This window comes from Pituophis catenifer, unplaced genomic scaffold (assembly GCF_029215685.1).
Source record: "Pituophis catenifer annectens isolate HBS135680 unplaced genomic scaffold, rPitCat1.0.hap2 SCAF_1, whole genome shotgun sequence".
NCBI classification, from domain to species: Eukaryota; Metazoa; Chordata; class Lepidosauria; order Squamata; family Colubridae; genus Pituophis; species Pituophis catenifer.
The window spans coordinates 113,331,858-113,358,451 of record NW_027256881.1 but is presented as its reverse complement, the minus strand read 5'-3'; the positions used below and the strand labels follow the sequence as shown (position 1 = coordinate 113,358,451).

The 26,594-nt window shown below is 38.9% G+C and overlaps 1 protein-coding gene across 2 annotated transcripts in view; it reads right to left on the bottom strand.

Moving 5' to 3' along the window:
• The window catches only part of SNAP91 (synaptosome associated protein 91), an 85,990-nt gene extending 70,775 nt beyond the window's left edge, over positions 1-15,215 (bottom strand). The window contains exons 1-2 of one of the 2 annotated variants that reach the window (XM_070932872.1): positions 15,183-15,215; positions 13,418-13,577 (exon numbers count right to left, since the gene is read on the bottom strand). In XM_070932872.1, the coding sequence (XP_070788973.1) occupies positions 13,418-13,547 (130 nt within the window). In that variant the 5' untranslated portion in view covers positions 13,548-13,577; positions 15,183-15,215. Of the gene's footprint in view, positions 1-13,417; positions 13,578-14,644; positions 14,748-15,182 lie in introns of those variants that run through there. The other variant, XM_070932873.1, reaches the window with a different exon arrangement.
• Positions 15,216-26,594: the final 11,379 nt, after the last annotated feature.

Genomic DNA, 26,594 nt, shown 5'->3' with positions numbered 1-26,594 from the left:
GCCAGAAAGAAAAGGGAGTCAACCTATTCTCCAAAGCACTTAAAAACAGTACAAGAAGCAATGGATGGAAACTAATCAAGGAGAGAAGCAAGCTAGAACTAAGGAGAAATTTCCCAACAGTTAGACTTGCCTCCAGAACTTGTGGACGCTCCAACACTGGAAGTTTTTAAGAGGAGATTGGACAATCATTTGTCTCAAATGGTACAGGGTTTCCTGCTTAAGCAAGGGGTTGGACTAGAAGACCTTCAAGGTCCCTTCCAACTCTGTTATTCTGTTAAATGGGAATTCACATACTCTTAAAGAAAACATACAGTGGTGTGTTTGTTTATCTAGGTGGTCCCCATATTTTCTGAACATTTATTTATTGATCTGCAATTGCAAAAAGTCTGAGAAATACTGCCATAGAACACAAAACACATCATTTGTGGTATGCAGGTACTTTATTCAAATCTGAATTGCACCAAAGGTTTTTGTACTATTTCTCCTATTAGCAGAAATACTGTTCTATTTAAATTATTTAAAAATTTGCATCAGTACCGTAGCTGCTATGATTTCATCCTAACTCTGAATCACAAAGTAATATTAAATGTGATCTTCCCCATTTTTCTCTGTTCAGGTCTGCAGTCACACATTAAAAGTGAACATAGATGCATGGTATTATATAAGAGAAACAGCCACATTCACTTACCTCATCATGGGTGACAAGTAAAAATGATCTCCAATACTAAGCAAGGGAAAAGATGACTGCAAGAGTTTTTAGTAGTGCAAGATTCATTTTAAAAGCTAAGAGCGGAGGCAGACTTGATAGGCTGCCACAAGTATAATAGAATCTTACAAGTATTGTGATATATAATGACTTATATAATGACCCAATCACTTTTGTAATATTATTTGTAAGATTCTATTATACTTCTGCCAGCCTATCAGGTCTGCCTCCACTCTTAGCATTTTAAATGAATCACGCACTATTAAAAACTCTTGTGGTGTCATACATATGGTTTTCTTTTGTGGATTTCACTAATCAGGGAGCTACAGCTGAATCTAGCTCTTCACAGGAATGCTTGCAATACTGTACTTCCATTGTTCATGAAAAAAAAAAAAACCAAACATTTTTAGCAAATGCACAGACAAATAACTAGCTTGGGGGTTTCTCCTTGATTTCAAACTGTCAGCAGAGGCACAGCAGGCTTCAATAAGAAGAAACGCCTATGGCTGACAAACCATTTCCAGCCCTATCTGGATAGAGATAGCTTAGCTTCAATAATTGATGCTATAATAAATTCTGCACTACTGGGAAAAAAAGACTTATGAACATTGACTTGAAAGCACAGAAATTGCAGCCTTTATAGAACTAGCTTGTTACTTAGAGGAGGGTTGAAAAGGATACATAATACTGGTTCCTGAACTGATGGGCTGGCTACCTGTGAGCTACCAAGCCTAAATAAAGGCCTAAGCATCTTAGGATCCAAAAACATAAAATACTGCCTCTCCCACTATTAGCCAACTAATGAGTTAAAATCAGGGGAGACCACAACTTGTGGCCTCAACTGTTAGATGTGGCTCAGAATGTCCTTCTGATATCCCAAATTCTATTTTACTGAGTAAGAAACATCGTTAGTCCAATTGTTTTAAAAATCAGTTAAAAGCATTTATATATCGTGGCATTTGCAGAATAGTTATTGTCCCAAGATCAGACTATTTTTCCACTGAGCTCTGTTTTAAACCCTTATGCTATTATTATTTTTACTGTCTTGTTTTATAGAACTTTGTATTATCCTCTGTTTTTTTCCTGCCTGCTATTCATAACAGTCTTGTCCTATTAATCTTAAAAATATTAGCCCACATTTAAGTATTATTATTCACTGAGATCAAATTGGCTGGAAAACAGGGTTGGGGAACTATAGCTCCTAGATTCTCCACCATGATAAATATATCTGTTGGGAATTATAATTCAGTAATGTCTGGAGGGTTCCCAAGAACCAAAAAGTTCCTTCATTTTGCAAAGTATTAACTATTTTCACTGTATCGAGTTAGATCTAAAAAAATATAATAATAATAAAGTGCTCTGGAACTTTGGGATGCAAACAGATCGGCACCTGCCACATAGCACCCCAGACTTAAAAACTGTTGATAAGACAGACAAAAAAGCCTGGATAGTGAACCTATAAATAGCAAGATAGAAGAGAAAGAACTGGAGAAAATCACAAAATACAAGACCTGCAAATAAAAGTAGAATGATTGTAGCAAAAGAAAGCACAGAAGTACAAATAGTAATAGGTGCCTAGGATACAACCCCTCCAAAATCCACTTGAACACCATCAATACTGACAAAATCACCACTAGTCAATTGGACTAGCAGCTTTACTTGAAATAGCTTATATCCTGTGACAATAACTTTCAACACCATCAAAAACAACATCTGCCTATCTCAGGTCCTTGGGAAAGACTCAGTAGGCAGATAAAAATGCCAAATCTAGTCTAAACAACAGGCAATGAACAACAATAACAGCAACAAAAACGATAATGACTGTGCAGACATTCATAATATCATAAGCCTGTCCAGAGTGTAGAGATCTTATATCAGGGGTGTCAAACTCAAGGCCTGTGGGCCAAATCTGGCCCGCAAGGTGCTTAGATCTGGCCTGCGGGGCCACACTGGAATCAACAAAGGACTGGCCTGCGGGGCCTCTGCCAGAGAAAATGGAGCTCTCAGGCTCTGTTTTTGGCCATCTTGGCTGAAAACGGGGCCGAAGGGGCTGGCAGAGGGCTAGCAAAACAAAGTAAAAGCTAAGCAAAATAAAATGTTTCCCTTTTGCATTTGAGCATCCAAGAAGGGACAGGAAAGGAGAAAGGGAAAGAGGAGAGTCAAAGAAAAAGAAGGGAAGATGGGAAGAGAGCAAGGAAGGAAAAAGAAGGAAAAAGGGGAAGAAAGAAGAAAGGAGAAGGAAGATGGAAGGAAAAAGAAGAGAAGGAAGGAAGGAAGGAAGGAAGGAAGGAAGGAAGGAAGGAAGGAAGGAAGGAAGGAAGGAAGGTCCTGCCTTAGCACTTGGCCACCAGCAGCCCTGCTGACCTTTCGCCATCCCCTTGTCTCCTCCTCCTAGCCTCTCCTGGTGGTCTCCCATCCTACCGCTGAGGATGCTTTGGTTACAAAGCTGGATTTCCTTGCATGGAGAAGGAGTGGGCCTCCCTCTGACCCACTTTGCTCTCCCACACACCATGAGCAATCTGGCCATGGAAAGAAGGAACAGCAGCAGCAGCCTTGAGGAGAAGGAGTGCAGCTGGGCACCCCCTCAGGGAAGTGGGGCTGGGCTGGGCTGTGGGATCCTGGTACCCTGGGAGCTCAAGGGCCAGGCTGGGCGCTTGTCCTCTGCTGCCTACGGCTCTGGACAGCTTGCACTGCCATCCAGGGGTCCTCCGTGTGGCCTGAGGGACAATGAAGCTCCTCTGGAGGACAAGAGGTTTGATGCTCTCCCTGGTCTCGCCTCTCTCCGCTGGAGACAATGGATCCCCCCCAGCCCCACCCAGGCCACCACAGACGCCCCTGACACGAGTAACACCAAGTTGGCCACGCCCACCCCACCAAGGTCAAACACAATCCTGATGTGGCCCTCAATGAAATCGAGTTTGACACCCCTGTCCAATATAATATATATCCAACAAATAAACTTAAATAGCCCCCCCCCAAAGTCAATGTAAACCAGAATCAATTTCTTCACTAAATTCCAATTTAAGTTCCTACATAATATTTTGCATGGTTTAAGAAACGTCTTCCAGTTCCATGTCAAAAGCCATAGTTTTTGTGGTTAGAATGCAGTATTGCAGGCAAATTCTTCTCACAGCCTTGAGTTCAATCCTGATGGGGCTCAAGGTTGGTTCAACCTTCCATCCTTCTGAGGTTGGTATAATAAAACCCAGATTGTTGGGGGCAATATGCAAATAACACTTCTTCATTGTAAGCCACCCAGAGAGTGCTATGAAGTGCTATGGGGCAGTATATAAGCCTAAATGCTATTACTAAATGCTATTGTTTCTTCGGTCATCAAAACCTAACACACGTAGTCTGAACTTCTGCAAATTTATTACTTACATGCTGCTTTGAGCTTATATTAGAGATACCTGGAGAAACAATACTAATGATATGAGAAATGTCTACAAGAATCAGGAAACAATCACAATACATCTACTATGCTACCAGTACCTAACATCTATGACACTTTGCTTTCAAAGGACCAGGGGTGAAATCCAGCAGGTTCTGACAGATTCTGGAGAACCGGTAGCAGAAATTTTGAGTAGTTCGGAGAACCGGCAAATTCCACCTCTGGCTGGCCCCAGAGTGGGGACAGAGCAGGGATTTTGTAGTATCCTTCCCCTGGAGTGGGGTGGGAATGGAGATTTTGCAGTGTCCTTCCCCTACCATGCCCACCAAGTCACACACCCCAAGCCACACCACGCGCATCAAGCTATGCCCACAGAACCGGTAGTAAAAAAATTTGGATTTCACCACTGCAAAGGACCCTATCAATTTTCAAGGAGTACTGCTTGATCATAAAAATATTACCTATTTCTTCTTTGGAGAATTCCTTTTATAGGCAATTCCTTTGACCAGAGTAGTTAAAACTCCTGCTAAATATTAAACTGTATTACAATTGCAATCTCTTTACTTTCTTTTTAATTTCAATAGCAATGCATACCTCAGTCTTATAAACCATTATATACAGAAACATGTAGCCTTATATCCCTGTTTTCTACAATTAAAAATTTGGTACAGCTAAACCAATAAATTAAGCTTAGGAGAAAGAGAACAAGCCATGATATTAAACAATGGCCTACAGTGATTCAATATGCTATCTCGACCTAATTTTCATATCCATTATTTCCAATTTGTCTGGCTTCATATGCTTCACCAAATTTTTTAACCATGCTTTATAGGCAACCATATGGAATGCCTGATAATTCATTAAGCCATATAATTGCAGTTATATTTAGCAACCTGTCCAAACACAGGTGCATTGGATGTAGTACAGTTACTCTAAAAATTTAATGCACAACTTGTAACCAGGGCTTATTTGTGGCTTACCTGTTAAGCAATGGCTTTAAATGTCATTTGAATGCAGTCTAAGAACTAGTTTGGGGGAGGGAGTGTCTTTGTACCTTGAAGTCAGTGTTGACCCCTAATGACTGCCTGGACTATTCCCCGTTTTCACAACACTAAGTGAAGGGAGAAGAACTACACATCACAGGAAACCAAATAAATCACATGAAAAGAGTGTTACATGTACATTAGGGTAATGATAAATTATAGTAAATTGAGGCCTCATCGAAAGGAGAAAACTGCCAATATAAAGACAGAGTTCCAAAGCATAAAGCTATACAGCTCACTGCTTACTGAACACAATTACATAAGCATCTGAACCAATTTCAACATTTCAAGAAGTCTCCACATCCATTTCAAGAAGGCTCCACATCCCTCCGCAGGGAAAGCTCGTACTTGAAAATTTATTGTGTTTTTGCGCTTTTCAGACCGTGGGGAACATGAATATGTGTTTCTTCTGCAAATCTGAGATCTGTGTCAAAAGTTACGTTTTCTGACTGAATTGAGCCCTATGCCCATTCTGGAGACCCTGAGGACGCAGATAAATCTCCAGGTGGCTCAATGACTCTAAAAGAATGCAAATGACCAGCTGTCTGCAAGGAGTATAAATCCTTCCATTCCCACCATCCAATCAGAGCTGAAGAAGCTTCTTGGATGAGAAGTGAAATGTCTTCAAAGAAAAACCAGAAAGTCCAGTTGCCTCTTGAAAAAGCATCTTTGGGACAACCATAATCTGGATGACTGAGAATCTCCGTAGACATCTGAACCATTACAACAAATAGTATTGGTAACTAAGCAAAACTGTATAGTTCCACTTAGAACTCAACCATCTGGCTCAGATGACAATATTACTTTATTCTGTGCTTAATCTTGATACGTCATTTAAATATGGGCCATGAAACTGAATACCTCCAGCTTCTCCTTAGCTTTGGTTCTGAGTATCATTTCCATCTGGAGATGTATCTAATGAGAGTTAACACAAAATAAGTCTACTTTTTCTGCCACCAGATAAGAGTCCCTGGGACTAGTCAGTGAAGATATGGATTTGCATTTTTTCACAAAGGAGATACAGGAAGTTATGACTGGCTAACTACTTCAAAGTTAGCATGGATATTGACCATGTAGTTACTAACTTCCTCACGATTAACATTTACGACAACATAAGTTATGGGCAAAATCGTATTTTTTTGTCTGTCTCCATTCTGGGAGAGGCTGAGCCTAGAAAGTTAGAAGCAAATTTTATATGGGTTAAGAGTTGGCTTGCAGTTTCATCATGTCAAAGTAAACCTCTTAGCCAAGCCTACAAAGCAAAAAGTCTTGTGTTGTCTATCTTTTTTTTTTAAAGTAGTAAATTTACATCCTCGGCCCTAAAAGACCTGCTGCTGAGCACTTCCAACCCTTGCTGCCATCTCCTGCACTCCAGTGGCTTTACAGAACAACTGATTTTGATTTATTAATACGGCCCCTTCCCCTTGCCAAGTGAGCAAGTAAGAGAATACTTAAATGACCATGGTTTGCAAATGCGATCTTGTCAGATAATTTGTTGCTAGAAAGTGTTGCAAATACAAATTTACCAAGTCGCATTTTAATTGACAACAGAGTATATAACCAAGCCATCATTGTCTAATAAAATCAAAACATTGGAAACTGTCAGCTATCCTGAAAATACTTATTAGGAAGTTAGTTTCAATGAACCAAATGACAAAATAATCAAATGTTTATTTGGATGTACTTATTAGTCAGATCAATTAACCAAAGTTTTGAGAGATACGCATTAGACTAAAGCAGTAAAAGCAACATCAACAATCAACCTAAGGATACAATGTAAAAAAATATAAAACAATCTTTCCAACCTGTTTAAAAATGCAAAATGTCGTCCTTTGAGCAAAATAAAGTGTGGGCACAAACAAAAAATTGGGGAAGCACTTCCAAAGATGGTGCACCACAATGAAGAGGTGCTTCCTCTTCTACTTGAATATGCAGTGCAATTTAATGAAGATATTTGCAGAGGAATTTTTGCAGGTAGCCTAAGGATCTGGTCAGATATACAGAGGAGAAGATCTTCCATTAAATTCTGGCCCCAAACTATCTCAGATTTTAAATGTATACATTAATATTTTGAGTGGGATGCAGAAAAGGGTTTGGAACCAAGCAGCTAATGAAGCACCAGAAATATCTAACCATGGCAGTTATTTTGGACAAACTAAAGTTTGAAAACCATTTCACACATGCCCATTCAAAACAACAGAAGCTATCTGCCCTTCTCAATATAATAATGGATCCAGGAGCACTTCCATAAAATAGAATGAAATTCCCTCCAGAAAAGGCTCAACTAGAGAATGAACCACCCGCCACTTGTAATTCTTTCTCTGGACTGACCTTCAATTTATCAATTCGCATCCAGTCCATTATTCTGCTCTGTTATCGATATCCACCACCTCACCTGGGTTAGATGAGAAGGAGAAATGAAATTGGGTGGCTATCCTCATATAACATTTTCACTTGTATTTCCAAATAAAGTTTACATACAACTGTGGGAGAAAGTGAACCATGGGGTTTACCAGGACTTAGTATAAATTGCCAGGGAATATAAAGCAGTAAAGTTTTTGGTAATGGATGTTCAAGTAGAAATTGCATTACTATAAATAAAACTCTCTATTGTCATTCCAGGCAGTTGATCCAGACATATACCATGCTCAAGGTAACTGAAGATTTATGGGAGGCCCAAGTGAAATCTAATGGTTGTATTTCTCTTTTCTTTCAGCACCGTCACCGAGTCTGACTAAATCGTTTTTTCCAAGAGTATTTAGAGTTTGTCACCAACCAGTCATCTAACAATCCTTCCTTAAGAAAAGGATGATAATAATTGCTCTGATGTTCTCCTCCACTTCTGAGTCCAAAGATTTCTTCAAGGATGTTCCAAAAGTGTCTTTTTAGGATGGTAATACAAACTCATTTCAAAACAAGGAATAGATTCTCTTGGCTCCTATTAGCCATTTCATCCTTACTAAATTATAGCAAGCTAAAGGACAGTATCATGCATGCAAGAGATAAGGTAAACTTATCCAAGGATATTTTCCAAAACTTTAAACCTCAAACAAACTCAAGCAGAGCAGACAAGGAATATCTCCATTCTAATGGAATTCCATCAACAATGGCGTGTTAAATAGGAGCAATTTTTAGCTTGAAGGATTTTGCAAATTATTACAGTTAATCATTGAGAATATGGCCAAGCCCCTTTCCAGAATAAATCATAATAAATATTTCAGTATATAAAAGAGCTTCACCAGATGACACTGCAAAATGATGTGGACTGAATCATTCTCATTATAACAGAACAGACTTCACAAAGAGCTCTAATTCAGAGTTTTTCTTTTATGTGTCATCAATTGAACCTTAGAGTTTCAATAGGAATTCTATGAGAAATTAAGGACCAAAAGAAAAAGAAAAATTACCAAATGTGGGTTCCAAATTTTCTAAGGTATAGCAGAAAGGGAAGCGCTTGTAAGCTGACATTCGGGACTTCCACTCCTGGGGTAGTATAGATGGGCATTTGCGTTTATGACAACTCATTGCTTTGCTGCTTGATCAGGGATTTGGGGAAAAATATTCTTTTTTTTTAACTAAAAGATTCTGCAGCCTGAAAATGTTTGAAACCAACTGCTCTAACCCATGTTCACTCAGGTTCAATAGCTGCATTCCTGTTGACTTTATTGCCAAGAACCTATCTTAATCTGTCAAGGAAAAAGATGCCTGCTCAATTACCTGAGTAAATGTCATATTCAAATACTAGTCATACCAACTGGAAAATCCCACAGGGCTCTAGCAGTGTATTTAAAACCATTAGCGTTGATTACTTTCAATGAAGCAGATGCAGAGGTTCAAAAACTGAGGCTTCAGTGCCACACACAGACCTGATATTCTTGGAATGATGTCTAAAATATGTTATCAGGTTAATATCTTTAATAAGACATAAAGGATTCAACGTTATTAAATGTAGGATTGAAGAGTAACCATATTAACCATATTTTATTTCAATTACATGAAATGAGCTTCATCTTTGTAGGCCCTACAAAGACTACCTGAGGCTAGTATTTGGATAGTATTTATGGCACTTGCTCAAATACTACAGAAAAATCCCACAGCATGTCCATATTGTCCCAGGTGTGACTTATATCCACATTGAGGAATGGGTTGCTATGCTGAATATATTCTATTAGAAACACATTATCAGAATCTATTTCTGAAATTTCATTCAATACTGAATCAAACCTGCTTTTCATATCTCCCGATATGTTAACAGTTCATATCTTAGACTTAGATGATCAAAACTCCTTGCCAGAATACAAAGAAACATAATTATCTGAAAATGTTTAATAATTGCCATACTGTATTTTGAACTTACTGGTTAGTGAGAGATTTAATTACAAATGTTAGTGTAGCAATCATTCTACTAGTAACCAGTCAAAAGCAGAGGGCAACCAAATTAAGATCACTTGTAAATAAATCTAAACAACCAGTTCTTTTGAAATCACATAGTCACTGTATGTACATTATTAACATCTATAAATATAATAATGGCAGATATTTTGACTTGTTTCTTTTCACATCAGAGCCAAACTTTCTCTTTTAGCTAGGTTAACATTATTACCTATTTTATGGCACCAAATAAGCCATTCATAAAACACTAACCTCAATGGCTTAATTATTTTGTCTGAAAGTCTTAATTTCACAAAAGGGAACTAGCGCACCCTGGAAAATTTCTGCAAAAGTCCCAGGAAGTCCCAGAAGCTTTTACCACATGTTTATTTATTTTGCACTTATGCCTTCCCAAGTATCAGAATCTTATTACTACAGGTAGTCCTCCACTCACAACAGTTCATTTAGTGACCGTTCAAAGTTACAATGGCACTGAAAAATGTGACTTATGACAATTTTTCACAGTTACGAACTCTGAAGTATCCCCATGATCATGTGATCAAAATTCAGATATCTGGCAACTGCTTCATATTTATGAAAGCTGCAGTGTCCCGGGGTCATGTGATCACCTTTTGCAACCTTCTGACAAGCAAAGCGAATGAGGAAGCCAGATTCACTTAACAACTGTGCTACTAACTTAAAAACTGCAGTGATTCACTTAACAACTGTGGCAATAAAGGTTGAAAAATGGGACAAAACTCAGTTAACAAATGTCTCACTTAGCAATAGAAATATTGGACTCAATCGCGGTCACAAGTTGAGGACTACCTGTATATGACAATTAAAATTTTTAGTATTATTTTCTGAGACACTTGAAACCAAGAAACCAGGACACCCATAAATGGAAATACAGTGCCACAAACAACCATACAGGTAAGCCTTACTTCTGTTTATTTATTTTTAAAGATACAATCTCAATTTTTTACTATCACTATATGTACACAATACACATTTCTGTCATTTCACTCTTGCTTCTGTGCATTATGGGTATACCATATTCAATCATTTTTAGAGAAAGATCAGAGAGAAACAATGGGATATTCAGATGCTAAAATGTAAAATTGGTCATTAATAGCACAGCACCAAGTGATTCTAGCTGCACAAGTAGAAGACATTAATGTTACCCCTCAAACTAATTTCCCTTGAAGTTCAGTTATAAAGAGAAAGGAATTCAGGGCACCTTAAGCCTTTTTCTAATCCATCCTATACTTCACTACTGGTAAATATAATGCAAATAAGCTTTTCCATTAAGCTCTCCAAGGTCATAAAATGGGGCAAAACTCACTTAACACATGTCTCACTTAGCAACGTAAATTAATTTTGGGTTCAAGTGGCCTCAAGTGGTCGTAAATCAAGAACTACCTGTATCTATTGCAGTATTTTGTTCACTTCCCACATAATCACATGCTTCACAATGACATTAGTACATTATTAAAATGTTAGTAATCTAATTCAGTATATTTTGTGTATTTAAAATACACAAAGCAGAAATAACAATGGACTGATAACAAACATTACTGAATTATCCTTCTATGAAATGACTATTTTGATTATTAAATGAAACGTGTAGAATCAGAGCCTCTATGCATGACTGCTTGGGATTATATAGATTATTAACTTAATATATTAAGTTACAACATATTAATTACCTTGCTATGGAAACATAGTAAGAAACAACAAATTCAGGGGTTGCTGCGAGTTCACTACCTTATAATTCTGCAACAAGATATGAAAAAAACAGCACAACTTGTTTTAGAACCTCCTGCCTTGAGTATGACCCGCAAAATCCCAATATATCATACAGTTGTGTAATTGTAATGTGTCATTTGAAATAGAGTATAAAATATAAACGAAATAATTATAATAACAATTCCATTTCCAATCCATTTAAGATTTGAAGCTAAATCCGATTGAGACAACCCACACATACTGGAGTATAACTCTGGCCCAACATTCAAGCATATTCTTTCCTATAAGGCCAGAAGGATTTTAAGGAAGTATAAGCAGATTTCAGGCTTGACTAACTCAACAAACATGTATATTTTTTTTCTTTTAGAATGAGTTCACACATCACATTAAGCCAAAAAGAAACGCCATCCCATCTTCGTATAATTGGCAAACTGGAATACTCATATTCAACACAAAAATCTACTCCTTCTTGAATAGTGCTATGTGGAGGGTGGCCATTTTGTTTCTTCTTCAAAGTGACAATGTGATCTGAAAAATTATTTTACTCCACCATGATTTGATTTCTTAACACTAATTTGTTTGGTGCGACCAGAAAAAATAAATTTTTAATTAAAAGGAGCCCCAGAATATTGGGCAGTAGATATTGTTTGCTGTAACTTTCCAAATGAGGAATATCCTATTTTGCAGAGATTTGTAGGAAAAAACAAATCTGCCATTGCCATGTATTGTCTGTTGACTTGTTCACCTTGAGATTATGGAAAGATTGATCATAAATGGACAAAAATGTTACAAAAACTATGCATGTGACTATATCGTCTCATTCCTACTAGTACTGGTTTAGCTCTACAACTTGCAAACACAAAATCATATATAGCATTGACTGCCATCAATGTTTAACTCAACATGGCAACAGTTGTAACTCAATAGCATATGGAATGCTATAGATTGATGCTCTAAACCCGTGATAGCGAACCTATGGCACGTGTGCCACAGGTGGCACGCGGAGCTATATCAGTGGGCATGCGAACTCAGCATGAGTGCGCCATCCAACTGATTTTTGGGCCTTCCGGTCCGATCGGAAGTCGGCAAATGGGCTGTTTCTGGTCTTTGGAACAGGGTGGGTAAGGCTGTTTATGCCCTCCCCAGGCTCCTAAAAAGCCTCTGGAGCCTGGGGAGGGCAAAAAATGGGCCTACTGGGCCCACCTGGCCATCACGTGCCAAAAATGGGGGGAGCACGGGGGTGTCATGCACACATGCATAGGGGATGGGGCGCATAGAATTATGGGTGTGGGCACATGCGCGTGCAACTCCCCCGCGCTCCTCTCTGCTTTTGGCATGTGATGGCAAAAAGGTTAGCCATCACTGCTCTAGACTTAACATGAAGTGAGAACTCACTTTGGAATATCATAGAAGATCAAGCTAAAACCCCAGAAGGAATTAAAACTCACTACAAATTATAGTACATACCTTTGGTAGTCCTCATTTAACAATCACAATTGGAACCAGGAACATGGTCATTAAGTGAAGTGATTGCTTAGTGAAATCACAACTGTGCTTACAATCTTACTTCAGCTTTCTTTGCTTTACAAACCTGAGATGGTCATGGATGCAAAGATTGGTCCTAAAGTTATTTTTCATCATTCCAACAGCATACAGTCACTAAACAAGGCCTACCTGTACTGCCGATATAACCATGACCAACATATAATACATGCAACAGTTTGCTTTGGTAACTGTTGAAGAACTGAGTTTTGGATTCTGAATAATGAAGATATCCATTTGAATTATGCTTTTTCTAGTTTTACACTCCAAATACACAATGAATGATTACAGAGATTACAATGATAAAGAACTATTCAATTCCACTATGTTCAAAATTCTACTTGTAAAAATTTTTACATTGCTAGTTAAGACAAACACTAATTCTGGACTGAATTCAGGTAACCAAAGCAAGCAAGAACATTTCACTGTTTTCCAGATTCAAATCGATCTCCTGCTATTCAAAATGGTCAAACATAACTTCAGAACTTATGCAACAACAAATTCATTTTTCCAAGATGCCTCACATAAGGCTTCGTCAAGACAGCAGATTAGTGTCTGAGGAGTATTGAATTGTATGCTTAAAAATCATGACCGTGCATATAAAAAGATGCTTACAATCCAGGTGTTTCTTCTTGGGGCCCATCACTTCATGTGTGGTTGCTTTGCATACCGCTCTGGCTACAGCTGACCCTGTAACGCTGTACTGAGCAGCTGCGATGCGATCTGTCAGCGTCTGACCCGACATCTTCAACTAATTCTAGGACTACTGCCACTTCTATAAAGAAGGGAGGGGGAAACAATTGAGGGGAGGAGAAAAATAAAAGATAAGATGATTTGTCCATTAAAAGTAGATTCCCTATAAAGCCTGGCTCTCCCGTTCACTCCTTCCCCCAACCCCCATCTTTTCTGTTGTGTAACTGTTTGCACTGAAATGTGTGGCCGCGGATGTTTTAGAGATGGGGGAATAAAGAGGAAATATGACTCAGGAAATTAAGACTTTAAGGTGTGTGTGTGTGTGTGTGTGTGTGTGTGTGTGTGTGTGTGTGTGGAAGGGGGGAGATATTCCTTTTCCTTCGGTGAACTGCATCCCTTGATCAATATGATGGCGGTGACTGCAAACTACCACCTCCCTCTCCGCTATTTATGTTGGAGGGAGGGCAGGAGAAAAGGCTCCCCCCCCCCCCGCGTCTCCAAAGCGCAGGCCTTCCAGACAGAGCCTCAAGAGGGCTCCCAGGATGAATTTAATAGCTCGTCTCCCATTCGGCCACTTATCCACCCCGGCTTCCTCTTGCAGCCGATTTGCACTGCAGCACCGGGGTTTTTTTCCCCCCTCTCTTTCTCCCCCGGTCGCCCTGCGTTTCCACTCCGCTGTCTGAGGAGAGATTATATCATTGCGCCATATTATGCCCTCTCGGAGCCTTTCTCTCCCCCCACCCCCCCACCCAGTCTATAGGCAGCAGCTCCCTCCTCGAAGACGAGACAACCCGCAGGCCTCTCCATTCGCCACAGCCCGGCCAACCCCACCCCGACATCACCCCCCCCCCAAGCCCCCCATTCCTTCGGCTCTCTTTCCTTACCCAAATCCCTAGTTGTTCTTGCTGTGCTCTGCTCTGGTCTGCAATGCAATTCCGCCCCCCCCCCCACCCGCACCACCGCTTCCAATGCGCAGGGAACGATGATAACAGCCGCGTCTGGTTAACCGGGCACAACGGCACCCCTCATCCCACCCCCCGCACCCCCACCCAGGCTGAAGATTGCTAAACGCCTGCGAGGCCTTCCTTGCCCCCACCCCCCACCCTTCACCCCACTCCCGGGAACGCAGAAGAACCCAACGCGGCGAACCTGTCAACACGCTCCCGTCCTCTCCCGGCGCGCGCCGCCGTGCCTCTTCCTCTCCCCTGGCTTAGCTCCCGGGTCGCGAGAAGGCCCCCGTCGCTGCCGATCCTCCCGCCGCAACCTTTCTTGCCCCCGCCCGGTTCGCAGCAGCTGCGCCGAGAACCCCTCCTCCTCCTCCTCCTCTTCCCCCCAGTTCGCACCGGGCGCTTTGCTCCAGCGCGCGGGAAGGCGCGCCTAGAGCGCACTTGGCCTCTCCCTCAGGTGCAAGGAGGCTGGCGGAGGGGGTGGTGGTGGATGGTGGGATTGGCCGAGAGGAAGATGCGCTAAGGCTGCGGAGGCTCCGCCGGAGCGCAGCTTTTTTTTTTTTCCACGCCCAGGAGCCGCCGCTATTTCTAGCTTAATCTCCGCTTGCTCGCCTGGCAGCCTAATCTCTGGCGCGCGCGCGGCTACATGCGTCCCCCGGGGTGGCCCTAGAGCAGGAATAGGCGAATGCCTGGCCAGGCGTACGATACGCCAAAATCCTCTCCGTCTGGCAATAACACACCTCTGCCTTTCCTCCTGGTTGACTCTTTTCGGCTGGTTCTTTCGCGCAACCTCGCGGGTTTGGGGCTTTTCCCCCACTCACCCACCCCCGAATCAGGTGACCCGAAGCGGACGAACCGAATAGCCCTCCAGGGGCCGTAAAACCGGAGAAAGTCCCTCCTATGCCTAAAGGGGACGCCCGTCACCGCCGGGATTCCCCCCCTTTGCTCGTCGGGGAAGAAACGAGGCGTTTAACCACGTGAGGGGCAACGTTTTTAACCCAGGTCTGGCTGGGTTTCTCAGCAGAGACGGTCCTTCCTTCCCCGTTAACTTAGTGCTGCCCTTTGCTTGTTTTATTGCACCGGGAGTGTGCGTATCCTAGATCCTATTTCACGTGTCAGATGTGGATGCGTGTAAAATAATCCTTTTTTTACTTTGTTGCAAAATGTGAGAGCCAACCTTGTTCATCCGTTTTTCAGTTTCTCTTCTGTTTCTTGGGCTTCAAGTTCTTTCGACCTCAGCTTCTACGTTAATATAGCAGTTGAATATTATTACTGGTGCGGCTTAGTAGATAACCAATAAAGCCTCGCCTCTAAATGTGATTGCTCGAAAATTGAAAGATAATACCAAGTTTAGGGTGTGTAGTTCAAAGCAGGTCTCTCATGTTAAGTACCTCCGTTCTTCAGTGCCCATTGTAATTCCAGCTATTGAAGCCGTTAATCAAATTGGGTCTTAGTTTTGCCGGACATCCTTTTTTCTTCACCTTTCTTCACTTCTAGTCACACTGAAACTGTAAATGAATTCACAGGACTCTAGGTTTCCAAAGCCCTCAGAGTAAAATATGGCTAAAGAGTCTATGCTCCAGTGTATTCTGGAAACCCCAGCCAATTATATATAACTTCTGCAAAGCCTTGTTTAGTTTATTAACAGTGATGCAAATTAGAAAAACAAATTACATTTGTTTTTAGAACTCAGAATGGTTTTCTTTCTGTGAAAGTGGTATATAGGAAATGTTGATTTTTTTTTCTAATTAATCATACTATTATTTAGACCGAAATCAGTATGATGGGTTTATTATCTTGGCCACTGTTTACAATAGCCATCTTCAAATCATTTTATATTGGATAGGTTCATAAGGATGATTTATGCAGAATAATACTCAGTAATAAATAAATGCAGTAAATACTTCCTATTTAATCCTAACATGACATCCTTCAGGTGCTGTATCCTATTTTAAAGTTTTGGGGTATGTAGCCACCATATACGTATTTCGTATATTTCCATATAATTTATAGGTGCATTATATTTTGAGGACCACAATGTGGATCATTGTGATAGATTATTGATAAGTGCAAAACAGGTAGCTGGGCTCACATGACACATGAAGCCTTAAAGGTAATTGTATTGTGTGAAAAAGCTGTTGTGATTTGTTAATCAGTGTTACAGTTCAACACAATATGCAAGTGTTGAGTCAACTGGCGCTTAAGCAACATTCTGTGATTTAAAAAATGAATGTTAACTTGACCATATCCCAATCATCTAATAAAAATGTCAATCTTTTATTTCACATTTGAATTTCTTCAAAGCTATGAGGTAGGTATCTCAACGTTGGTGATCTGTCAATTTTTAATTCATTAATAAACCTTAAAGCTTAATTTCTTGCCACTGTTATTTGAAAAGTCTGTTCAAGTGAGCATCAATATCCTAGGTTCTGCCGTGGCTCAAATGTTCTGTAGTGAGGAGTGGTGAAAGTAATTAATATAGCATCTCTCTCCTCCAGCATTTTTTCCCCTTATTGGTCCAGTAGTCCATTTGCCTTCTAGTTGGATTCCTACTTCCAATTTAGATTTTTTTATTATTTATTGTAATGTTTTAGAAATAAACTCAAATATATGTTATATATACATTATTTATGAACAAACTTGCAATGTAATCTGCAGAAGGAAACTCACCAAATACACTTTTTCCAATGGCTTTCTGCCTTATGCTTTTAGCTATAGCTACCATATTTGGGCTGCAAAAATACAGACATTCACAACATAGCAGTAAAGAAATACTGCTATTTCATATTATATGTTTGATATACTATACATTATAGTTTGTTTTCTGGATCTCATGTACTTGACAACCTCCCAATATTTACACTGCCCTCTGTCTTCAGCCTCACTATCTCATCTTAGATATTTTTAAAATTATGGGGGGATTTTCCCTCCCAATCAAGCCCTTAGCTTTTTATGTCAACAGCATGAACCAATGGCTCGCCTAATCATACATTTCTGTCACTGAAACTGCATTGTGTGAGCCATGCATGTGTAGCCGGATAAATGTATGAACCTACATCTATAATAGTCTGGCCAAAAGCTGAAGAGAATATGCATTTACACAACCAGGAAACCAGATCTTTAGGAACACTTTTGTCCTGTGCATGTAAAATCTATCTTCTATGATTGATGCCCCCTGTAAACATAACTATATTTATCACTGTAATAATTTCTGCCTGGGTAACTTAAATATTTTAAACTGACCACTGCTTTTATAATAGGTATTGCAGTTAAAGTCTCTGAGTTTGTCAGCTGGAAAGCCAACAGTCTGGGTTCAAGACCCAAGTGCCATGCAGTGGGATGAGCTCCCGTTATGTGCCTCAGCTCTTACCCACCTAGCAGTTCAAAAGCATGCAAATGCAAGTAGATAAATAGATGCCACTTTGATGGGAAATTAATAGTGTTCTGTTCTCTTGGGTGTATCTCATATTGGCTACATTATTACAGAAATGTCTTTGGACAATGCTGGCTGCTTAAGGTAAGAAATGGAGATGAGCATCGGCCTAGAGTTGGATACGACTGGACAGGGGAAACAAGGCCTTAGGTATAGCTTGAATGTATACCCTGACTTTTGGGAAGATAGTAAAGAAAATATTTCTTTCTTACTGGAGAAATGTTATGAGAAAACACTTAGCACACATTGAACAACATACTTTTATTAGCAACTATACATAACAGCTTAACAGATCTCACGTCAAATGTATTTCAAGCTATTTTCTCCTGCTCTGAAAATTGAATGGATTTGGAGAGGTCAAACTCATATAGATTCTAAAATGTAGATTTTTATCATGAACCTATTACTAGATTTCATTATGACATTTCAATCTTTAAAGGGTTCATTGCCTTGAAAGGCACAAGTATTCAAACCAAAGAGAATGCTAACACAATGTTCCACTCTATTTGACTAGAAACTGAAGCTGTATTTGTTTTATTTTGGGTTTACAAATGTAGGTGACCAGAACATTAGACAAGCAAGTATTTGCCCCATAAAGGACAAAATAGTTATCCCTTTTTTCCTTGACATTTTTTTCTGTAGTATATTTATAATTAATGGATTTAGTATTAATTAGATTCCTGTTGTGTTTCTGCTAAGAATGCATCCATTCATGTAATTGTTACTACCAGCAATAGCCTGATCCTCTGCTCTATGCTTGACTGTTGCATTTATATAGGACTCTCACTCCAGCATTAATTATTGAAGTTATTAATTACTAAATTAATAGCATTAGTTACTGAAATAGATAAAAACCTAACAAATATTGGGCTTTTGAGGATATGGGAACGATAAGGACATGTCATCTGCAGCAGGCCCAAGTTGAACTATATCATTAGAGGCATTGCTTGACCTCTGTTTCAAATATGCATTACCTATTAAAGTGTAGCTAATAGATTGAAATAAATTAGTAGAAATGATTGTGACAGAATTAAACATTATGGTATGTAACTCTGAACATTTGTATAAGGTAGTTGAGATTGGGCTGTTTCTTATTTTTATTTGATCTTTGTCATGTATACCTAAAAGTGATTTTTAGACAAGCCAGTCTCCCCAATCCTCCATCGGATCTGTAATACAAGGAATAATAATAGTGATTTATTTTACACTTTCTAGGAATGTTTTGAAGTTCTGTACAAATAATTTTGAAGATGTACTATAGCCGAGAACAAAGTAGACTTCTTTTATAAAGAAGTATGTCTAGTTTAATGAAAAGAAGGACTAGGGGTGACATGATAGCTGTGTTCCAATATGGAAGGGGCTTCCACAAAGAAAAGGGAGTCAACCTACTTTCCAAAGTATCTAAAGGCAGGACAAGAAACAATGGATGGAAACTAATCAAGGACAGAAACAACCTAGAAATAAGAAATTTCCTGATGGTTAGAATAATTAATCATTAGAACAAGTTGCCTCCAGAAATTGTGGATGTTCCAACACGAGTTTTTTAAGAACAGATTGGACAACCTTTTGTCTGAAATGGCATAGGGTCCCCTGCCTGAGCAAGGAGTTGGACTAGAAGACTTCCAAGGTCCAACCCTGCTATTCTGTTAATAAGTGAAAGTGAAATAAATGGAATTTTGGATGATAAGTAGTCGGGGTGAAGTCACAAAGTGATACAGAGTTCTTATGAATATACATGGAAAGAAAGCACACTAAGCTGGATATTTTATGAAGAAGTGAACTTTCATGTTCACTTGAACCAGTTTACATCAGATGATTAAATGATATCCTATTCAACGCATAACCTTATGAAATGGAATTGTAATGTTATTGATAAACATACTCAGCTGTAACTCAACAAATAATATAGCAAATATCCAATAAACCTAAATTTATAACAGTGGTTGCATTTACCACTGATGTAATAACAGAACGTACTAAGGAATTCTATAGCAAATTGAAGGCAATGCTAAGTGCAACATCTTGAAAGAACATAGTATTGCTCACGGGGGATCTGAATGCAAAAGTTGGGAATATGAGAAAACTTTGTGATACTGATAAAAAGTCTAGGAGTAGTTACTGATGCAATAAATGGATGCAGACTGTCCTTCCTTCATAAATGAGACACGTTTTGTCCATATTTATTTATTTATTTATTTATTTATTTATTTATTTATTTATTTAAATTTGTATACCAATTTGTATTTTGCACTGAAAACGTGTTAAAAGACACGAGTAAACCTATAAATAGGTTTCTTATTTGAAAGTAGAATATTGACTGGGATATTTATGCTGTAACTTATTACTAATATTATTAATCAGACCTTTAGAAATATCTTCCATGGATTGCTAGAAGGGAAATCTGACAAAGAAATGGGGAGACCTAGAATTTCAGGATTTGTTTGGATGAACCAGAACCAACTGGTCCAAGAAGATATCCTGGAGAAGCTGTTTGTGATGCTCATGTTCTTTGGGGGGTGGGGCAGAGAAGGGGAGAATGGGAGGGAGAGGAGATTAAGCCAAGGAAAGATGCATGGACTTCCATTTCCCAGAATTCCCTAGGGAGTTGAAATCCACCTATCCTAAAGGGGCTGAGACTGAGAAGCACTGGTCTAGAAGCTAAGCTTCTAGACATTAATGCAACTATGATTTTCCTGAGGGCCTTTGGCAAGTGACCATGCACCATCAAACAAGGATTGTAAGTACTTTCTTGGGATTGGATATAACTTCGTGGTTTTGAGTTGATGTATGTAAATAAACTGTATCTTGTTCTTTTACCATGGATATTTTAACTGTGCATTATGTTGTAGTAAGCTCCCATGAATCTTTTGGAAGCATACAAATGTAATAAATATATTTATATAACAAATGCAATAACTGTACAACTCGATGTCATTGGAAGTAAATATGTTGCAGGAAGAGAAACATAATATGTACAATATCAACATCCTCCAGGTCCCCTCAAACTGCAGATTGGTGAACAGAATATTTTTTTTTTTAATTTGATTTATATGCCGCCCTTCTCCGAAGACTCAGGGCGGCTTACAATGTGCTCAGCAATAGCCTTCATCCTTTTGTATATTTATACAAAGTCAGCTTATTGCCCCCACAACTGGGTCCTCAATTTACCTACCTTAGAAAGGATGGAAGGCTGAGTCAACCTTGAGCCTTGGCGAGATTCGAACCCTGCAGTAATTGCAGGCAGCTGGTCTTAATAACCAGCTTAATAACAGGGTGCCTTAAACCCCTGTACTACAAATATGAATTATTTGTATCAAATAAGCATTTTAAGGTTAGAAAATTAAAGAGCATAGATAACTATGCCAGCAAGATTTGACCTGGAAGACAATCTAAGGAACAGATTTAATATACATAATTTGTATGAGAAAAACCTAAGGAGAAGACTAGAGAAGTTACAAAAAAATTATCACTAAGGTGAAAGATTACACAAATATAACCCTGAAGTAATTCTTATGGAAACCAGTGAGGGGAAAGATGATTTTAAAACTATATCAAAACCCTAAACAGAATTATAAAATGACAAAAACATTTGCAAAGAGAGAATACATGACAAACACAATTGTGTATGTTAGACAATAGATCTGCGAATTAGAAAGTACCAGATTCAGATGGTCAGTGATGTTTATAGCTTCAAGAGAGAAAATGTTAACAGCTCTATGTCAACAATAGAGAACAAGAGTGTCCTAGAAATTGGAAAAGATCAGTATGATGAGATGAGAAGTGCAAACAAAACATGAAAATTACTCAAGTTTAGCATTTTTTCCACATGCTAGCAGTTTTAAACTCTTACAAATAAGGATAGAGACACATGGAAAAAGAAATGCCAAATGCCAGGCAGATTTCAGAAAAGGTAGAGAGACTTGTGATCCGAAAGCCAATAACAACAAAAATGGGCTAATCAAAAAAGCAAGAAAATTGGAAGTTTGGTTACCTTTGTTGATTATAGCAAGGCCTTTGCTTGTGTAAATCATGCCTAAGTATGTTCCACATTAAGACTAATGGGTACATGTCTGATTATTATTCTAACGAGAAACTTTTATTAGGAAGGGAGCCATGGTGGTGCAGTGTAGTATTGCAGGTTGACTCTGCCCATAATCTGGAGTTGGATCCTGACCAGCTCAAAGTTGACTCGGCCTTCCAGGACCCAGATTGTTGGGGGCAATATGCTGACTCTGTAAACTGTTTAGAGAGGGCTGTGAAAAGCACTATGAAGCAGTATATAAGTCTACTGCTATTGCTACTGCTATTATGAACAAAACATGGTAAGAATTTAATCTGAAGAAATTGAGTGGTTCAGAATATAAATGGGAGCAAAACAACGATACATATAATTTCTAATTTATACAGTAAATATTTTAAAAGACAATCTTGAAAGGGTGACAGCTGGAGTCCATACTAGAGATCAACATATTAAAAAAAAAGAGATCTGCAGACAATAATACTTTGTTTGCTAAAAACGAAGAATACTTAGAAAAGTTCATTATGAAAATAAAGTCATTATGAAAGTAAAATGAAATGTGTGTGACAAATGTCAACCCAGGGCTGTCTGCCATCCTATCATATACTCATCCAGATATACATGCTGTTTTTTTAGTTAGTAAATGTAGAGATAACACTTTTTTTTCACAGCCACTACTTTTCTCATAAGAAAGGAGGAGCTGCTACAGTGTAGGCAAGGAAGAGGAAAAGCTGGTGATAGTTAAAGGACTTATGTAAGAGGAAGGCAAAAATAAAGGTGGAAGTCTCGAGATGGAGTAGAGAGTTTTGCAGTGCTACAGATTTGTGTGATCTGGGACTGGATCCAGAAAAAGACCACTGAAGTGGTCTAGAAGGGTCTAAAGATTCCTTCCACAGGTATTTCTTTCTCATGCATATGGCTTTCATGGAAAGTTGAAGACAAACAGGCTTGCGAGAAACTACCAGCCAAACACCTTTACTTAGCCCTAGAATAGCAATCCACATATTTCATTAACATTAGGGATCTGTGTTCCTAAAGAGTGATATGTACCTTTAAAAAGCTTGGAGGTATGCATATAAATAAAGCTTTTGTTTTATATTTGTCTTGCCACTTCACTACACTTATTAGATTAGAGGACGATGAAAGAGTACAAGAAAGGAATACAATAAGACTTGTTTAGCTGTTGTAAGGAAATGCTGCTTAATTTTTTGAAAAATGAAACAAGCCAGTGAGAAGAGAAACCAATAACTTCCTTTATTTTGCTAAAAAGAAAAGGAGAAAAAAAATTACAGGAACATATTGCGTACTGTCGGTTGGATGGATTCCATGAATCAGTGAAGGCCTCATGACACTGGGTTAATGTTAAATATTAGAAAAACAAGATACTGTCAATCTGCATGCTTAGTGTACTTGTAATTGATAGTGAAGATCTCAATTTTGTCTGGGAAAAAAAATTAACTGATTTTTTTTACCCAGAATGGATAGGCATTTAAAATGAATCTATTGGTGCAGACTACCATTCTTTTGGTGGAATAATGTTAAATTGATATAGTTCATTATTAATATAAGTAGTAATTAATATTAATCATGTATATTTTGTGTATGTGTATACAGGTGTGTGTGTATTTGTGTGTATCTCTGTGTGTATATCTCTGTGTGTGTATTGTGTAGAGAAAGGATATCAAAATCCTGATTTCAACTGCAACATCTCTTTGATAAAATTTGGCTCGTGCTTCAATGTTAAATTACAGATAAATATGTTAAAGTTCAGTGTATTCAACCATTTTGAGTTACAAGTGATGCAAAGACAGCTTGAATTATTTACTTTCCCAGTTGAGTGGAAAGACAAGCAGTAACATCACTGCAATGTTCTAGTAAATCCACCTGTCAGCTCAAAATGCTTTCTCACTCATCTGTCATTTCTTTAAACAACCAGCTTTCATGCTAGAACATACAATTATTAAGCCACTAAACAACAAGATAATACATTTCAGTCTTGTTATACATACTGAATGACAAATACTATTTTATATTTTATTTGGGGGAAGGGCTTTTTCTCTTCTAAATCTAAATATGTTCCTTGCAGATCTTATAATGCTTGCTTGTGGAAAGGATATTATGTTTCTTTAAGTTTATGTCGATATTGATTATTTCCCACCTGAGATTAGTTATTAGCATTAGAAATATAAACCTAAACATGTAAGCAAAAAAAGCTTACACAGATAGATTGGATTTTGAAAATGAATGAAGCTGCAAACTGAAAACAGAGCAGCTTGTCCCTAAAAAAAAAAAAGGGGGGGGGAGGAAAAGTTCTGGTATGTTTCCTGTACACCAGACCTTTAATAAATGTGGTATAATAATTAACTTGCACATTGCTACAAATCAAACATTGCTTAAGAAATAGTTCAAAGCTCATATTTTCTTAAAATAATTGAGTTTTCATGATTTCTGAAATTGGGATGTAGTTTATATGTAAGGGAAGAAATATTATCCAATGTCCAATATAAGTGGGAACCATTTTGTTAAAGTTTGTAAAAATTGTTAAATTGCTCAGCTGAGAATTTGGTTTTGACAGGGAAAAATGTAAGTCTGGGGAAGGGAATCTAAGGGATTATCTGCACTAGCCCTTTCAGCTCTGCTTGTCCTGTACTCATGCCAACTGGACCTCAAGCAAACTTAAGAGGGCCCGTCTGGAGTCAGATGCTCTGACCACAGCTTGCAAAGTATTCATTTAGGACTGTAGGCTACTACATCCTCCCATTGCTCAATTACCCTGCTGTTGCAGTCTCCCTACCAATTGCTTTCGATGGACAGACTTATATTGCTCTGTGTATGTGTGTGTGTGTGTGTGTGTGTGTGTGCACATTTTTTCTTTCAGTTGTGTTCACTTCTCAAAGACTGCCTGGACAACTCCTTGAAGTTTTCTTGGCAATGTTTTTCAGAAGTGATTTGCCACTTTCTTCTTCCTAGGGCTGAGAGAAAGTGACTGGTCCAAGGCTACCCAGCTGGTTTCGTGCCCAAGGATGTACACATATACATACATATAAAGTGCATGTATATCTACAAAGCTGGTTACCTTACATGTGGACTACCACAATGCATTCTACATGGGCCTGATTTCAGAAGTGACAGCTGGTCTAGAACGTAATGGCATGAACAATTCAGAGTTGAATTCATTATGCCTACACTTAGCACTTCTGCCAAGCAAGCTATACTGGTTACTAGTGAGCTTCTGGCTACAATTCATGTCACTGGCTGCCACCTATAAAGCCCTTCAATGCATAAAGCTTGGCATCCTGAAGCTCTCAGATAGACTGAGGACTTACCCATTCGGTGTGTGGTCTGTTTTCGTTGTGGTCTACAGTTTCCCTATTATGTTTAGCTTTATGTCATGCTGTCGTGTCTTTTTTTAGTCATTGTGTTGGTTTTGTGCAGCTTCCACAGTCTGTGTTGATCAATCAAATAAATAAAAACAAACAAATAAGCAAATTAAAGAACCAAATGAACAACAACTACTTTTGAAATGAAAATTACGTTTTGTATTTTCTATGCTTTTCCTGAGTAACACTGGTTCAGGTTTTGCTACAGCAGAGGTGTCAAACTCGCAACCCACAGACCGAATGCGTCACACGCTAGCCACGCCCCATCCCCGGTTTAGCAAACAGGAAAAAGTAGCGATATGTCACGTGACGACATGATGCCACTGGTTTGACACCCTTCTGCTACAGCAAGTCTTTCTCATGAATAAAATTACAACATTTGCATTGTTCCGATTATTCAGTAACCATTTGAATTTATAGTAGCACTGAACAAATGGTATTTATCGGTCCCAGAAATTATGGTCATTGCAACACTCCTGTGGTCATCTGATCTAAATTTTGGCCGCTCACCTGCACTTCGACCACAGGGGAGCATCAAGTCAACTCCTGCCACACACCTATCTTCCTCATCCTTTGCCCTTTTGGTCGCCCTGCACTTCTCTCATCATGCTGTCCTGCCAACCCTCCCATTCTGTTCTTCCTAAGCCTGCCACCCTGTCAGCCCTACTGGCTCCGAACCCAAACCTCTTTGTCAGTGGTGGATTAAGGCTCACTAGTGCCCTAAGCACTGACAAATCTTGGTGCCCCCCTCCTTTGTACATACTGTACAAATCTTCATTGGGTTTTTTTTTCTTTCTCAACTTTGTGGTGCCCACTTTGGGCCTGGTGCCCTAAGCACGTGCTTAGTCTGCTTAATGGTTAATACACCACTGCTCTTTGGTCACTCCATTCAGAAAAGAAAGACAGTTTCCCCACCCACATCCATATTCTTCCTTCATTTGTTTTCTTTGTAAAAAAAATAACAATAAATCCAATTATGGGAGCAGGTTGTGCTAATTACTCTCAGGGAGTGGCTTCTCTATTGAAACTGCTATTATTGATGGCCAATGCATGAATTCAGGTTATTACTGATGCTCAGACTTCTAAACATTGTGAGACTCCATGGAATTCAAATCCAGCAGCTTCTCCCCAAAACTGATCAATGCCTTAAGTGTTAACCTACTACAAGTACAATTAGATCACGTTTCTTTCTGGTTGTGAAAAATACACTGATGGTGTGAGAAGATGCTAAGGGAAACATATTATTGTTTCTCAATAATATCCATTAATGTTGTTGTTTAAACCATTTAGTTGTGTGTCCAACTCTTGGCAACTTTATAGG